Source organism: Sugiyamaella lignohabitans, chromosome A (assembly GCF_001640025.1).
Source record: "Sugiyamaella lignohabitans strain CBS 10342 chromosome A, complete sequence".
NCBI lineage: Eukaryota > Fungi > Ascomycota > Dipodascomycetes > Dipodascales > Trichomonascaceae > Sugiyamaella > Sugiyamaella lignohabitans.
This window is the reverse complement of record NC_031672.1, coordinates 5,019,699-5,036,176: the sequence shown is the minus strand read 5'-3', so window position 1 is coordinate 5,036,176 and position 16,478 is coordinate 5,019,699. Positions and strand designations below refer to the sequence as shown.

Genomic DNA, 16,478 nt, shown 5'->3' with positions numbered 1-16,478 from the left:
AGCAGTCCTTCCGTGATGAATCTGACAACATTTACCCTGATATACGAGTTTATTTCTTTATGTAAAATCCCAAGGTGATTGACGATTGATTTTACACTTTTATATATGGATATCCTACAGCCCAATTAATCCATCCTCGTTACAGCACCTATTAATCGATTTGAAGCGTTATTTTGAAATAGAAAAATATGTGTTAGGGTTGATGCGTGATGTCGAATCTATGACGCAGGGGTAATTATCCGATAGACAATATCCCGTGACCGGCATTACGAGGCGAAAGTGCGGAAACTTGAAAATTCCACTGATGGTTCGGGTCTAGCTCAGACTCCTAAATGTCTGAGATAAAATCTACCAGAATACCAACTTACATAGTGATATGATATATTCATACAATAGAGTAGCTGTCCATGTTCTAGTAATCATCGAATTCCGAGTCAGACTCATCTGAATCATCAGCAGCGGCTGCTGCAAGAGTCTTCTTAATGAGTTTGATAGTACTTTCAACAGGAAGTCCTACGACATTAAAGAAGTCCCCTTCTATACGGTCTATCAGCAACTTTCCTGCTGTTTCTTGGATTTTATATCCTCCGGCTGCATCGGACCCTTCGCCGGTAGCAACATAGTCTATGATTTGTTGGTCTGTAATATCTGACTTGAAATACACTTCTGTCTCTTCTAGGTTTACTTCGAGCGCATATCCTGGTTGCACCGGTAGCTCCAAGGGAACAATACATGCCACTGCAGTAAACACTTTATGTGGGCCCGTCAGAGAAGAGTCCCTTAATGACTTCAGCATATGAACATGGTGGTCAACTGCTCGTGGTTTTTCGAGGACCTGCCCATTGTTAACAATAACTGTGTCTGCTGCAATAACTAGCCCAGGGGGTTCGTCTGCGTCGACCTGCCGAAGTTAGCAATTGAACATCTAATATCCGTTCATGACTTCGATATCACTTACTTCAGCTCTGTATACATCTATAGCCTTGTGTTGTGCCGTTTCTAGGACATACTGTTTAAGTTAGATTAAAAAATGTTTTTTGTGCTGCGTTGACAGTAACTTACCTCGAAAGGAGCAAGGGTTTCCTTATCTAGGTCTTCGGCGAATCCGGACGGAAACACCGAGATATTTTTGAATCCAAGCTCTTTCTCCAAGATCTCCTTTCTCCGGGGAGACCGAGATGCTAATACTACCCGGGATTTCCCCAGTGCCTTTTTTATTTCCGGGTCCATAGCTCCTTGCTCTTTCTCTGTGTGTTAGGTTCGCTAGTTAGTGAGAAACCCAAAAGCTAATAGTTAATTGCCGTGTTAGAATACCCTAACCTTGTCTTTTGTTAGCCATCCTGGCTGAGTCTGTCTTCTCCCTCTGAAATACTAGTCTGTTCAAGTCCAGTTAGTATGCTGGAATACTTGATCGATATGGATGCTCTTGTCCGATGGAATCGGGTCAAGTTTTCCACCTTGGCCACATTATGGCTTTTAATTCTTTGTTTCCCGTATAACTTTAATATTACGAACGCAGTACAATTAAAAAGATATTTATTTAAGTAAAAACAAAGATAAAATACGTGCCAGACAGACCATACTGAGTGGATAATCAACCAAGAAACTGGTATTAAGAAAATATCAGCACAAAAAACGAAGTTTCAGCACGATTCAAATTACCCCTGAAAATACCGAAACCGAAAACCCTAACATCAACACGCGTGAAATTTATCCGTTTGAGCAAATTCGTCTCGTTGGTTAGATCTCTAGATTTTATCCATGATGACAACGATAAATCAGTTTATAACATACGGACTGTCGACACTGTCATGAACTTGTATTGACAAAACAGGAAATATGGAGAGAAGACAGACAGAACATGGATAGAAGTGGAACCAATAGTCTCAGAACTTCAAAAATTAGTTGACAGAAATCCGGAGTCGCTCTACTACTGTATTCAGCCGCATTTCTTGAAAAAGTTTAGCAGGAGACTCGAAGATACGGACTACAAAATAAGGGAAAAGAAGCATTTATCAAGGCCTCAAGGGCCAAAAAATCACACGATCTGGTTCCTTGGCCCAGTTGGTTAAGGCACCGTGCTAATAACGCGGGGATCGGCGGTTCGATCCCGCCAGGGACCATTTTTTTGCATCCATCTCTGCCTGTATTGTCAGTTTTTCAATTTTATTCTCTTTAATGTATCGGGTAAAATCCCCCTATGACCAAGATTTGCAATTTACACCATCTACAGTTCCTCAATAGCTGCGAAACCGAATGTACTATCTAAAACAGATAAACACCTAACAGGTCAACTAGCAAATTCCAATCTGAAATATCCTCAGTATCATCCTCATAGAACTTCATCGAAATGGTTTTCTTGTCCTAAAGACTCGAATATTCACATGCTAATGGAGAATAAGCGGAGCTGCGTAATCTAAACTCCGGTTCCTTGCCCTGGCCACGATGAGACATAATAATAACCTGCAGAAGAAAATAAATTATTCGCTACTATTCTTTAGCTAGCTAGTCCAAACATTTTCTCGATATGGGTGTATTTTTGCCAGAGTCGGCCCTACCAGGGTTGAAAAAATACAAGTGAGTAGAAGAGAGGTCAATTAAATATGATTTAAGAAATTATAGTATTTTTTACTAACAGATTCGGTAGGTATTCTTCCCAGGATTTATCTTTGATATCGAAGTACATACTCAAGCCCTTCTATGCGAAGTTCATTCAACTATTTCCAACATGGGTTGCGTAAGTTATATGTCCGGTATTGGCTCGAATTACAAAAGTCTAACAGTAGGATAGTCCTAACTTGGTTACATTGACTGGATTGGGCTTCGTGTTGATTAATTTTGCGTCTATGCTCTACTACAATCCGACTTTTGATAAAGAATGTCCTCCATGGTTGTACATTTCGTATGCCTTGGGATTGTTTCTTTACCAGACCTTTGACGCGTGTGATGGGCTCCAAGCACGCAGAACTGGTCAAAGTGGACCCTTGGGCGAACTTTTTGACCACTGTGTCGATGCTCTGAATACTACTCTGGAAGTTTTGATTTTTGCGTCGGTAACCAATATGGGTTATGGGTGGTCGGTTGTGGCATCTCAATTCGCTACTTTGCTCAATTTCTATATGAGCACTTGGGAAGAGTACCACACTGGAACGTTATTTCTTTCGGCATTCTCCGGACCCGTTGAAGGAATTCTCATTGTGGTCGCTATTTTCACAATCACCGCATTCACGGGCCCTCAATTCTGGCATTCGGAGTTATTTTCTCTCTTGAATAATAATATCATTGAGACGTTAGAATCTGTCCATGAACTCCCTGATATTGTTAAGCACATGACTCTAATTGATGTGTACCTTGTTTTTGCCGGAGTTGGACTGATTTTCAATATCCAGGCTGCCTCGTCACATGTTTTGGCTGCTCGTGCTAAAAAGAATCTTCCGTTTCTACCAGCAATTTACGAGCTGATTCCCTTCTTGTTCTTCTTTGGCACTTTGATGGTTTGGATCCTGATTTCTCCTACAATCCTTTACGGATACCTCTTGCCATTGGCATTTGCTACTGGTATTATTTCGGCTTTCACTGTGGGAAGAATTATTACTGCTCACGTCACCAGCCAAAAATTCCCCCTTTGGAACCCACTACTTTTTATGCCCTCTATCGGCATTGCAGTTAACATCTTGAGCAAGCTCTTTGGCTGGGACGAGACATTATCGGAAGTTGCTGCTGTCTGGGCTGGCCTCGGACTCAGTATTGGTGTATACGGGTCTTTTATTGCCGAGATTATTGTGGAAATTACCACTTATCTTGACATTGGCTGCCTATACATTAAACACCCAAACGTAGACAAAGTTAAATAGACCCCTAATAGAGATATGTACTGGAGGGAGACTTTTGCCTCGGTTGACGCAATGATTCCTACAGCGCTAGGACTCGCTTAGCCGATCAATTGTGACTTAAACAACGAGTCCCCAGGCACAAGCACCCACGGATATGAATAGAGCCCAAGCGGCCGGAGACCACACCACACCCCCACGCTGGTACAGCAGCAAGCATGTCAATATCAGCTTGCTGTAGTGGTTATGCAAGGCAGTGGATCTATGCAATTAGATTGAACCAAGATCTTAGATTGCATCTTCAGGCACACAACGGTCGAGCTAATTGGCTTACATGTTGTTTGTGGGCAGCGGTACCGTGCTAAGTTGCAGTGATTAACGTGAGTTACCACCCTGACCCGGTGCCGCCTGTACCCCTGCTGATAATAATGACGACAGCGGTTGACACATACAGATGATATGAGGATGTCTATCAAGGGGCGAGTCGGAAATGTATGTTTAGAATCAGATTATCACCCCAACTATCGAATTTAATATTTTAAATTGTGCTCCGCGGACGTCATTTCGATTTATTTGCAGCCAAAGGGGCGATGCCGTAGATCCGCTAGTATGGTTTATGGCCAGAGCCCAGGTCTTAACAATAAGAACAGCAAAAGCGGTATTGGACATCCTATCCCTGACTACCATTGAGACTTCGGGTTTAGTGGCCCTTGTTTCGCATTTTTCCGCGGCTCTTACAGCTGATTAGTGATCTGTATGCCTAAAAAACGCCTTAACCATGCTGGGATTAGCCATGCTGCAATATGCATTCAGGCCCACACCGCCGTTGGATGATGCATGCAGAACGGCCGTGGTTAGGGATGGGGCAATGCGCGTTCTTTTCATATAAATTGGGACGTTATGCTACCCGGCAGATTTGTTGTTTTATTAATCACTGTATCACTACACGATAAGCTTGCCATTATATGTCACTAAGCTATATTTTCAACACTGTTTCATCAATTCTAGGATTCAATTCATCTCCCATCATGGTTAGTGCTCAAGTTAAGGCCAAGGTCGACAAGTGGATTGCTGGCAACAAGGTTTTTATTGCTAGCAAGAGCTACTGCCCGTAAGTATTGGTTTTTATTAAGCAAAGTCTACTGGGGACAAAATTGGAATCTGTTGTTACCTGTGGGCTATAGTTCCTGTAAATTGTTAATGACAGGTTCTCAAAGGGTGTGGTCCGGCAAATCTCCAACGTTCATTTGGGATTTTGCGGGATTAGTCAGATGTTCGGAGACTTTGCTACACGAGGATCAAGCTAACATGATATAGTTACTGCAAAGCCACCAAGCAATTGTTCAGCTCTCTCAATGTTGAGGCTCATATCGAAGAATTAGATCTTGGTAAGTACCCACCATTACTCATGGACAGAGGTTGCTCATACTGGAGACAACCTATACAATGGGTTCAAAAGATGAGTGTAACAAATATCCCGTTGCAAGCGGGAATAGACTGATGCTAGAGCAAAGTCATATTTTTAATTGTTGATGCGTTATGCATCATGCTTGACACTCAACAAATATTATCAAGATCGCTGTTTTGTGCTTTTCTAGGCGGCAAATTAATATACTGATTGCCAGAAAGAATGAAGGCAGCGATTTATGGGGTACTTTGGATTTTATAGCTGTATTCATTGTAATGTACTAACGATTCTAGTTGAGGACGGAGCTGAGATCCAAGAGTACCTTTTGGAGGTGACTGGCCAGCGTACTGTACCCAATGTCTTCATCAATGGTAAGCATATTGGAGGTAACTCTGATGTCCAGGCTCTCAACAGTTCTGGTAAATTGTCTGCTTTACTTTAAGACAGACTACAATCAGGAAGATAGTAGAGTAGTCGCTTCTTTACTACTCATTTATCTGTAGCTTTAGTTCTGAAATATTAATTGCCATTTTATAATTTCTTTTGTAATTTTTATACATGCATTCATTCAATAATAAAGGTCTGTTTCTTTATCTAATCGGGTATTCATTTAATCTCGGCTCAGTCGATGGAGATGGATGCAACCCCCTATGCATTTACTTAATTCGACGCCAGGTGGGATTCTGATCACTGGAAAGTAACAGGCAAAGCAAGCACAGGGCTGGGAATGGCCCGGAATGAGTCAGAGCTCCAAAGAGAGTCAAAGGTTGAAAAATCGAGCCCGGTGAGTTGGATTTGCCCAGTACTCACAATTTTACTCTCTTGGTTGTCAGGGTCCACGTCGCAGATAGTCCCTGCCTGGCTCAAGTACCCATGCCCCAGGTGGTCGGCGAGGCTGAAAAATATTTTTTGACGGTATATGCAAGAGTGTTGAAGTGATCAGAAATATTTTTCGTAGGTTATTCCTGGGATTTTAATCACACAAAAAAACAAAATGGTTGCTAAAACAAGAAAGGCGACGACAACAGAGGCTAAAAGCCACTCAAAGAGTCCTATTAAGGCTCAAGTAAAATCGGCCAAGGTGTCAAAATCTCCAAAAGTTACGAAGAAAACTGAAACAGCTGATCTAGAGACAGAAGAGAAACAGAGTGAAAAACAAGAGCCAGAAGACGAGGAAGAAGAGTTTGATGGATTTGCTTCATCGGATGACGAAATTGATGGATTTGAAAGTACAGATGACGAGGATGAAGAAACTACGAAGAGCTTGAAATCTTCTAGACCTCAGAAAACTTCCAACGACATCAGCGAGAAGGAGATCAAGAACAAAATAGATACAGCATTATCTGAGAAGAAACAAAAGGCTACTAAAGAATCTAAGGAAAAGCCTGGTGTTTTATATATAGGTAGAATTCCTCATGGTTTCTACGAAGAACAAATGAAGTCATATTTCAGCCAGTTCGGTGATATTACCAGATTAAGATTGTCTCGTAACAAGAAGACTGGTAAGCCTAAACATTTTGCTTTTATCGAGTTCGAATCTAGCGAGGTTGCACGTATTGTTAGCGAAACCATGGATAATTATTTACTGTTTGGACATATTCTTAAGGTTAAACTCATCCCCCAAGAGAATGTTCATGACGAACTATTTAATGGAGCTAACAAGACTTTTAAATCTATCCCATGGACTAAGATTTCGAAGCATAGAAATGACCAGAAGAAGACCAAAGAGACTTGGGAAAAGTTACAGACGAAAGAAGTCAAGAGACGTGAAGAAAAGGCAAAGAAGCTTGCCGATCTAGGTATTGATTTCAAGTACGAGTCATCACCGGTTGTGCAAAAAGCAGCTACCAAGACTAAGCCCAAGGCTAAGGGCAAGAAATCCAAGGCTTGAGGCTATAATGCGCTCAGATACTTTTCATTGTTTTTTAATTATTATATTTGTATGTAATTCTCTGTAGATATTACAATAGCATTCAGACAGAAAGACAGACACTAAAAAGATAACAGATAAAAGATAAACAACATTTGGTAGCTGATAATGTAACATGGTAACGCTGTTGAACATGCAAAAATGCTTATATTAACTCTAAATCATATCGTTACTATTTTGCAGGAAATCTAGCTCCAAACATTCTGAAACAAATCGTCTTCTCCTGTGGAGGATGACACTGGTTTAGTTGGAGGGGCTGATGAGAACGAGGCCCACTCATCATCTACTGATGGCTTCCGTGCATGGACAGTATGTCCAGATGGTGTGGAAGCCCATGCTGAAGAACTACTGCCTGATATGAGGTTGTCAAAAAGATTGACATTCGTCTTATTGCTATTATTGACATGAATAGAGCTCTTGTCGGTATTACTAGAACTGTTGTTATTGTTGAGATTAGAAAACGGTGGAGCCGACCCCGAACCGGGGTTTGTCATGTAATTATTGAGATTCAAACCGGACGTTTCCGTGTTAGCCGAACCACCAAATCCTGGATTACCGAACGCATTAATGGGTTGCGACGCTCCACCTAGAGACAAGCCACTTGTCTGTGTCGTGAGCGTGTCAAAAGCAGAAGTGTTATTAACCGATGCAATAGGATTAGCAGGTCGCGAAGCAGCAGATGCATACAAAGATAAGATTGATTTTTTCAGATCTGGCCTTGACTGTTGGGTAGTCCGTTGATTGGTTTGCTGAGCAGGTCTAGCAGCACCTGAATTAGGTGCTGAAAAATCAAGTCCTAACAAGCTATCAGATTTTTGAGGTGGTGTTGGGCCTGAAGTTTGTCCTGGGGCTGAAGTCGGACTTGAGACCGGCGATGCCTCAGGAGCAGGAGTAGTACTTGGAAAACCAAGTCCTCCAAGTAAATCATTCTTCGCAGGTACAGCAGGCGGCACGGAAGTAGACTTATTTGCCGTTACAAAATTGGATGAACTGGCAGTGGTTCTCTGGACAGAAGGGCTAGGTGCGACTGGATCACCTAACAAGTCAGGGATTAGATTAGCAGAGGAGGCCGAACTAGCAGCCTTGTTAACTTTTGAAGGTACAGCCGGCTTTAAATTTGAATCACCCGTGAGACGACTTTTGACTTCAGAAAGTGGTGTACTATCGTTTTGAGATGCTTCTGGTTCACCCAGGGTCGCTGGATCCGGAATACCACCGGACATGACCCATCTCTTCAAATCGTACTTTGTACGTATGAAATTCGCTATTTTACTATCGTCGGGGATATAGTTAGCAGGTAACTTGTGTTCCCAGTACAAGTTTGCTCGTTTATTTCCCCATTTGACCATATTTTCAATTTGTTCGTCTGACCAACTGTCTAAATCAATTGATCTTACCTTACTAATATGTGTTCCCATGCTACGATGAATTCCTGAACAACTATAGGCATCGTTAGTACAAACAGTCCACGAATCTAACAATCTTAAAACTACCCAGAGATAATATTTAGAAAGATGGATAACATACCGGATACACAAGAAAATGCCAATGCTCCAGCTGGCCCAGCGAGGGTGTCCAGAAGTCTTGCAATCTCCGCAAAATTTGTTACCAGGGTCATTTAACAGCGTACGAAGAACTTGCTGGTTCCGTTCGGCAGAAGCCTTCTTAGCTGCTGCTGAGCTGGAGGCCGATGATGAAATTGACGAGGAACCTGAACTCCGTCTTCCCGCTCCACCCCCGTATGAAGGGAGGTATGATGATGAAGGCATAATCTCGTATCTTAGCTTGGTATTCTCTGTGATACGTTGATATGTTCGTTAGAACACTTGCTCAGATATCCCGAGAGGTAAAAATGGTCAGTCCTCTTAAATCCGCCTTGGAATAGACTGTGGCAGTCGGTGTTTCTTGTTATTTTCCACACCTCTGTTTCCCCTGTGTTGTTGTTGACGTTGTAACGGACCGACACACCCTTACCCAGACTAATGGGCCGCATGCCGTGCGGTCAGTACCCCTGAGCTTGGTCCCTGCATCAGAGATGTAGATGAGACTGGCCTGCGATCATCTCGTGCTCACCGGAGAGTCAATGTCATTTTTTTCAAAAGAGCTTTCAACTACCAGAGAGAGAGAGAGAGAGAGAGAGAGGACAGAAAGATTGTTACCTGTCTCACATTTTCTTCAAGGACAAGCTAACTAGACCATAGATCTGTGACGCCAAGGACCACAGTCCATACAACCAAACCTGTTCTTCTCTGCCAAATTTTTATTCCTATCAAGTTTCGTGCATCCAAATCTTGAAATTACCTGTGACCTTAGAAGAGACCCTAATATAGTCAGAAGAAAACTGATTCAGCTTATATGACTTGAATCAAGCACAGCAATTTGACAATATGTATATGAAGATGTGTTATTTACACAAAAATAAAAAATAAAACAATATGCTAAAGTCGTCATTTGGGTCATTACTATAATTTGCATTCCTGGTTAGCGAACAATGTCGGCAGCCGTCTTATTAGCCTCCGCAATCTCAGCATTGTCGAGCGCTTGTGATCCATTAGTAGTAACAGGAGGAGACGACGGAGCAGAAGGAGAAACAACCGTCGTTAACGTATTTGAATCCGTTGGACCAGATGCTGCAGCTACTGGGATCATTTCATAAGAGCCGTTAGTAGCTTGAGATCTCTCGACATCAAAAAAAGTGACACTGAGCTCTCTCCACTGTGATGTCCAGGTGCCAAGACTGACCATTAGCAAAGTCGAAAGTCCTTGAAGTCCCCACCACATCAGACTGGTTGGAAAACTACCGGCCACCAACCACGCCACAATTATATTAATACCATGGAGTGTAAGGGTAAAATCAAGCGCGAGTTTGCTTCTTCCAACAATATACGTCATGGCAAGAACTGAGAAGAAGGTATCTAACAGCCATAACATGGATAAGGTCCATCCAAGAGTTGTATCAAATCGAACAGGTTCCCAGGAAAACACGGTACGGATGGAAAAGGGCTCGCCGTTAATAATCAAAGTAAATGCAATTAAGATCACAGCCACCACATAATAAATAACTTGAAGAAGGAGAATTTGCTTGAACAGCCTCATAGGGGCCAAAGCATCGCTGGCATTATATTTCACCATACCAATCCGATTATTTATGAACGTGAGCTTTCTCTATAGGCAAAAGACTACACTGGTTCGAGTTGAGACTAAACTGATACGTGCTCATGTCCTTTAGATTACATGTGCGCGGCTGTTTCATTATATGCAGGGGAGAATCGACAGGGTCCGAATGACTGACTGTACATTCCTCGAATATTTGGGACCTCGCTACAACCCGAAAAGATAGAGATGAAGCATTTACTGTGTAGCAAAAGTAACACTAAAGGACATGGGCTGAGCCCTACACCCGGTAGAGACAAATTTCTAGCAAAATACATATATCTTTAACAGGATCTAATCTTGCTCAGCAATTGCAACAAGACGCTCATCGATCTCGTCTACAGTCAGTTTTCTAAACTTGTCTGAACCATCGATACCCACCACACCAATCTCGATATCATTTTTGCGGAAATCCACAGCAAGGACATTTGACAAGGTTGTAATGGCTAGCTCAACAACCTGCTTCCAGTCACCAGGTGCATGCTCTTTTTTCTTTAATTTCTTCTCGAGGTAATTCATCGCTTCTTGTTGTTTGGGTCCCGTAGAAGTAGCCTTGTAACCAACAAAGTATCCAGCGGGGTCGCACTTGTAAAGAGAGGGCCCCAATTCGTCGTCAACGGAAATCAGGGTAATGGCAACACCCAATGGTCTCATATATGCCCTCTGGGTATAAATCTGGTTGATATTAGCCAGTCGCTTGGCCAGAACGTCACAAGGCATTTCATATCCGTGCTTGTATCTGAACTCAGCGGCTTCACTTCGAGCTCTAGAAACGGCTGCTCTTGCATCGGCTTATGAATAGTTAGTAATGTGACAAGAACAGAATCTCCCATCGAAATCTTATCGGATAGCTCTCTTGACATGTAATCCGCGAGTTTTCGGAAAGACAATCGAGAAAAAGATTCGGAACAAGAATTCTGAAATTGACTCTTACAAAATCAGAAATCACCTAACAAAAACTTACCAATCTGACCAGTCAGCACAGCACCAATGCCTGGAGAAATCTGGAAAATATATGACACAGTCTCAGGGTCAAGAAGCTTATCAGGAACCTTTTTTTGCGAGATCACAACTGCACAGTCCTTTCCACGAATACCAATGGATGTGATATTCGCCGAGGTGATAGCTTTAAATGCATATTCTGCTTTGTTAGATCCATGTCCAGAAGGTTAAGTCCTGCACATATAATTCACTCTCTTCTAACCAATTCAGGAGCACCTATGCCATTCTGCAAGAAAAGCCATTCGAGAAGTCAGAACGACCGATATGGACGACATTAATTCTGCTGTATCGATGCTCTTGATGGAGTAATTCTCTAGACTTACCAACCTGATATAATCGCCCCTCTGGCGAGAAGATAGTAATGTGCCTATCAAAACCTGCGCTTCCTATTCAATAGTTAGTCATCACCCATCTACAATGTAGTACTATTAACAACAGTACAAAACTTCCAACCATTTCGTGCTTACCTGACATTGCAATTGATCTATAAAGCTTTGGTGTAAGATATCGTATGTAATGCGTTTGACAGTGGCAAGCGTGAACTTGACATCAAAGGTGATACCGAGTGGCGCATGCGGCTGGCTAGCAGAACATACAAGGCTGTATGTATTTCGAATGTCAGTAATTGCATTCCTAAACTTATCATACAGTTATAAAACACTCCAGATTACGACAATTGCTAAGAATAGGTAATACTGCTTTCGATTTGAATCACTGAGAGAATAGTTTAGTTGTTTTTAAACAGGGTCTTTCAGGTCTTTCACCCGATTAATGGAAACTCACGTGATTGACTACCTGAGAATCTGTCAAGCGAGACCTTGAACACAACCATTGTAAGTAGAAAAATCAAAATTTTTTTTTTTTATTTTTATTTTTCCTTAGAGAGATAAGAAAGTGTGGTAGATCGTACTCAGTACCAGGTTGATTTGTCAATCATGAAATTAAAGAGCGCATGAGGTAAGATAGCAGGAGAACTAGCAAGAGCATACAAATCGAACACTTGAGTAGAGATTTTACCCTGCCAAACACAAACGATTATTATCATGACAATTGAGCCTATTTAAAGTATGATGATCACTTTATGCTCGTTCGAACGGTTGAAAGGACCCGCTTCTGGGCCTGATACTTTTTATTGTCTGAACTCCTACCCCTCCCCAGACATATCTACCCTTACCTCAATATAAGAGTGGCTATCATTGATAATCTGACAATCTATGCATTACAAGAAAGCTTAATGGGGCTAATGAAATCAGGTACAGACTTTAATACTGGAATACAATTCGGGTTGGAATTAGTGTCTCGTGAGCTTTAGACGATATCTCCTATTTGGTAACTTTTCTCTGAAATCGTACATTGTGGGTTGTCGGTATTATCGTCGTTTCTATAGATTCAGGGATAAAGAACCTCTTCATCACAACCTATTAAACCAAATCAACTTGGTCTGTATTCCGAACATATCAAATAAATATACTCATGGTTGGCTGGCTTTATGAAAAAGAAGTGAGTTGTCATGGCGAAACCGAATTCGAGACCCAGTAACTTAACCCCCTAACATGTGCGACGTCGGAGACATAGTGTGATTCATAGTTCCGATCGAAAACGTATTAAAGGTAACCAACCTACAAGTGTTGAATATGCTTACATCGACCAAACAAATAGGGGCATAGCGCACGTGCGTCCGTTATGTTCTATGGGTTGGGGTTGAACACAGGTGATTGATTTCGTTTGACCACAACATTAGCAATAGATGGACTTTTTTTTACAACTAAGAAAAAGCCATCGATAATAAGTAAATAACATACCAAAAATTGGGATATATTTCAAAAAAAAACCCAGCTATGATAGTTGGCACTGGGTACTGGCAAGTACAATAAGAAAGTGCATCATGTAAGAGAACGTTAGGATTGGCAGGATCACTGCAGATACACATTGACCAAAAAGGAAGTCGAGGACCAAAACTACCCAAAAAAGGTTTCCGATCTCATCTAAGACAACAGAATGCGTCTTCCTGGCTGCGAAGTATCCAATGAAGCCCTTCGTGGACCGAAATTTGCAGCCTCGAGCCGCCATGATAGGTTGTGTTAGGCAGGTGGAATGTGGAAAGAAGAACGACTTGCAGGGCATTGTTGCATGTCGAGCTTGGTTTATTGATTAACGGCCAGGGACTCATGTACGAGGAGCGGTTGTTCTAGCAGTTATTCTACCAGCAGTTGTATGGTTAGAAAGTAGTTCATTCCAAGTTGATTGAATGTTTGATATTCTATAGTCTACCTGTTAAGAGCTATCAGATAGCACGGTGTTGCAAGCTGATTAGAAAGCTTAAACGACGTTTGCATTTTAAAGCTATGGGGCTTAGATCTGACGTTTAAGTACTGGCGAATGCTGATAAATAACTATAATAAACGATGTAAACATAGAATAAGAAATAAAACCACTCTTACAGATTACCACCAAATGGGTACCATTAGAAAAAAAAAAAAGGTCAGTCAGTGTCTTTTGTCCGTTTCGAAAAGAGCATCTATCGACCATCCAATCCTACACACGCCGCTACAGTTGGCTGGAAGCAGGTGCTTTCTCCCCATGCCTCCTCACTAAATAGGCAATCAGCTGTACATCGTAGCGTACATTGGCTACCGAAAGTTCAGCCGCTAAATATTTATTTTTATGCACTACGCACATAAACGGTCTATGAGATTTTTTAAGTCTGCACCGAAGACAAAGCGCACGTTTTCTAGTTTGTTTTTGTTCAGGCCTTGTAACGAACGGATTGTCAGAAATAATTTTCTTGATTTTTATCATTTCTTATCTTGTTTTTGAGAACCGGTAATTTTCAATTGGTAATTTATTCAGACAATGAAGTTTGGTGAACAATTGAAGACGTCCCTTATCAAGGACTACTATTACTACTATATTTCCTACGATGACCTTAAACATGAGTTGAAAAAAGGTTCTAGTGGGAACTGGTCTGAAACTGAGGAAGAGCACTTTGTTGGTCTTCTTGAGACTGAACTTGATAAGGTCTTTGTATTTCAAAAGGTCAAGGCTACCGAGATTAACCGTAGAATCAAGGATGCCGAGAAACAAGTCCAAGAAGTTGTACGAGTATCAGAGTCTGATGTCAACGCTGTTGATGAACAACAATTTGAAGATTTAGAAGAAGAGCTCTCAGATATTATTGCTGATGTTCACGATTTGGCCAAGTTCACTAGATTGAACTACACTGGTTTCCAAAAGATTATCAAGAAGCACGACAAGGTTACTGGCTGGACTTTAAAGCCTATTTTTTCAGTCCGTCTTAATGCTAAGCCTTTCTTCAAGGACAACTATGATCAATTGGTTGTAAAGCTTTCCAAGCTCTACGATTTAGTTCGTACTAGAGGTCAACCAGTTCGTGGAGATTCTGCTGCTGGTGGTGCTCAACAGAACTTCGTTCGTCAAACTACCAAGTACTGGGTCCACCCTGATAATATCACTGAACTTAAGCTCATCATTCTTAAGCATTTGCCTGTCCTTGTATTCAATGCCAATAAAGAGTTCGAGAAGGAAGATGCTGCTATTACTTCCATCTATTATGATAACACTCAACTCGATTTGTATAAGGGTAGATTGGAAAAGACTGAAGGTGCCGAGGCTATTCGTCTCCGTTGGTATGGTGGCATGAGTTCTGACCAAATTTTCGTTGAACGTAAGACCCATCGTGAAGACTGGACTGGTGAAAAATCCGTCAAAGCTAGATTCGCTCTTAAAGAAAAGAACGTTAATGATTTCATGAAGGGCAAGTTCACCGTCGACCAAGCATTCGAAAAGGCTAGAAGAGAGGGTAAGAAGAGTATCAAGGAAATCGAGTCTTTGGAGTCTCTCGCTAGAGAGGTTCAATACGCTGTCATCAAGAAGAAGCTTCGTCCTGTTGTTAGATCTTTCTACAACCGTACCGCTTTCCAACTTCCTGGTGACGCCAGAGTTCGTATCTCTCTTGATACCGAACTTACTATGGTCCGTGAAGATAACTTTGACGGTCTTGATCGTGCACACAAGAACTGGAGACGTATGGACATTGGTGTCGACTGGCCATTTTCTCAACTTCCCGAGAAGGACGTTGAGAGATTCCCCTACGCTGTTCTTGAAGTCAAGCTGCAAACCCAATTGGGTCAAGAACCTCCACAATGGGTTCGTGAGCTTGTCTCTTCTCACTTGGTCGAGGCTGTTCCTAAGTTTTCTAAATTCATTCATGGTGTCGCCACTTTAGTGCCTGAGAAAACTAAGCTCATTCCCTTCTGGCTCCCTCAAATGGGTGTTGATATCCGCAAGCCTGTTAACCAATTCTATGGCATTGAGCGTCCTATTCACGGAGATTCTTCTGTGTCTGATATTGATTACACTGGCGGCTATGCTGACGAAGAGAATGGCATTGGTGGAGAGAACGGTGTTGCTCGTCCTGCTGCTATTCGTTTTGATAACGACGCCACTGAGCGCAACAGAGAGGCCGCTGATAATGAAACTACTCCTTTGTTGGCCCGTGACAGTACCACTAGCAACGGATCTGTATCTGCTGGAAACAGAAACTCTAGAGTCCGTGCTATTACCTATAACTTCCCATTCCTGGCTCCTGTCGTCAATGCTTGGTCAAATGCATACGAATGGTTTAATGGAGCCTTTATCGAGAATAACTACATTACTGGCCTGCCTGCTGGAACCGTCTTTATTACTGACTTGAAGGTTCCTGAGGGTAAGACCATTTGCATGCCCGTTCGTATTGAACCCAAGGTCTATTTCGCCACTGAGAGAACTTTCCTTGCATGGTTGGAAATTGGTATCCTATTGGGCGCTATTGCCGGTGGTCTACTTAATTACGGTAATGCTCTTGCTGTCGAGGCTGCTGTTGGTTTCTTTGTAGTGGCAATTGGAACTATTCTTTACGCAATTGTTCTATATCTATGGAGAGTCAAACAGGTCCGTAACAAGACTGCTGCTAGATACGATGACCGTGTTGGACCCACCATCATCTGTGTTGCGTTGGCCGCAGCAACTGGTATCAACTTCTACTTGCAAGCCACTCGTTAGAGTATTTAATATTATATAATTGTTTTCTTTGTTTAAATATGTAAATTTATTTTGTTTATATTCACCTGCTGTTTTAAAAATTCTGCTTCAAGTC

General features: G+C 41.9%; 6 protein-coding genes and 1 non-coding gene across 7 annotated transcripts; 4 read left to right on the top strand and 3 right to left on the bottom strand.

The window, feature by feature from the left end:
• Positions 1-412: 412 nt before the first annotated feature.
• AWJ20_1645 (uncharacterized protein) lies at positions 413-796 on the bottom strand (the record flags this gene model as incomplete). Its single annotated transcript, XM_018878542.1, has 1 exon — positions 413-796. One exon carries the CDS (start codon positions 794-796, stop codon positions 413-415), a length of 384 nt encoding a protein of 127 aa, XP_018735835.1.
• Positions 797-2,049: 1,253 nt separating this feature from the next.
• AWJ20_1644 lies at positions 2,050-2,123 on the top strand (the record flags this gene model as incomplete). Its single annotated transcript has 1 exon — positions 2,050-2,123. It is a non-coding gene; the product is annotated as a tRNA-Ile (tRNA).
• A 723-nt stretch (positions 2,124-2,846) lies between these two features.
• Positions 2,847-3,854, top strand: CPT1 (diacylglycerol cholinephosphotransferase; the record flags this gene model as incomplete). Its single annotated transcript, XM_018878541.1, has 1 exon — positions 2,847-3,854. One exon carries the CDS (start codon positions 2,847-2,849, stop codon positions 3,852-3,854), a length of 1,008 nt encoding a protein of 335 aa, XP_018735834.1.
• Positions 3,855-6,232: 2,378 nt separating this feature from the next.
• On the top strand, positions 6,233-7,129 carry NOP15 (Nop15p; the record flags this gene model as incomplete). The annotated part of the gene is made up of 1 exon (XM_018878540.1): positions 6,233-7,129. One exon carries the CDS (start codon positions 6,233-6,235, stop codon positions 7,127-7,129), a length of 897 nt encoding a protein of 298 aa, XP_018735833.1.
• A 227-nt stretch (positions 7,130-7,356) lies between these two features.
• AGE2 (Age2p) lies at positions 7,357-8,937 on the bottom strand (the record flags this gene model as incomplete). Its single annotated transcript, XM_018878539.1, has 1 exon — positions 7,357-8,937. One exon carries the CDS (start codon positions 8,935-8,937, stop codon positions 7,357-7,359), a length of 1,581 nt encoding a protein of 526 aa, XP_018735832.1.
• A 1,678-nt stretch (positions 8,938-10,615) lies between these two features.
• SCL1 (proteasome core particle subunit alpha 1) lies at positions 10,616-11,041 on the bottom strand (the record flags this gene model as incomplete). Its single annotated transcript, XM_018878538.1, has 1 exon — positions 10,616-11,041. The coding sequence occupies one exon, from the start codon at positions 11,039-11,041 to the stop codon at positions 10,616-10,618; it is 426 nt and encodes a 141-aa protein (XP_018735831.1).
• A 3,135-nt stretch (positions 11,042-14,176) lies between these two features.
• On the top strand, positions 14,177-16,384 carry VTC4 (Vtc4p; the record flags this gene model as incomplete). Its single annotated transcript, XM_018878536.1, has 1 exon — positions 14,177-16,384. One exon carries the CDS (start codon positions 14,177-14,179, stop codon positions 16,382-16,384), a length of 2,208 nt encoding a protein of 735 aa, XP_018735830.1.
• Between the last annotated feature and the right edge of the window lie 94 nt (positions 16,385-16,478).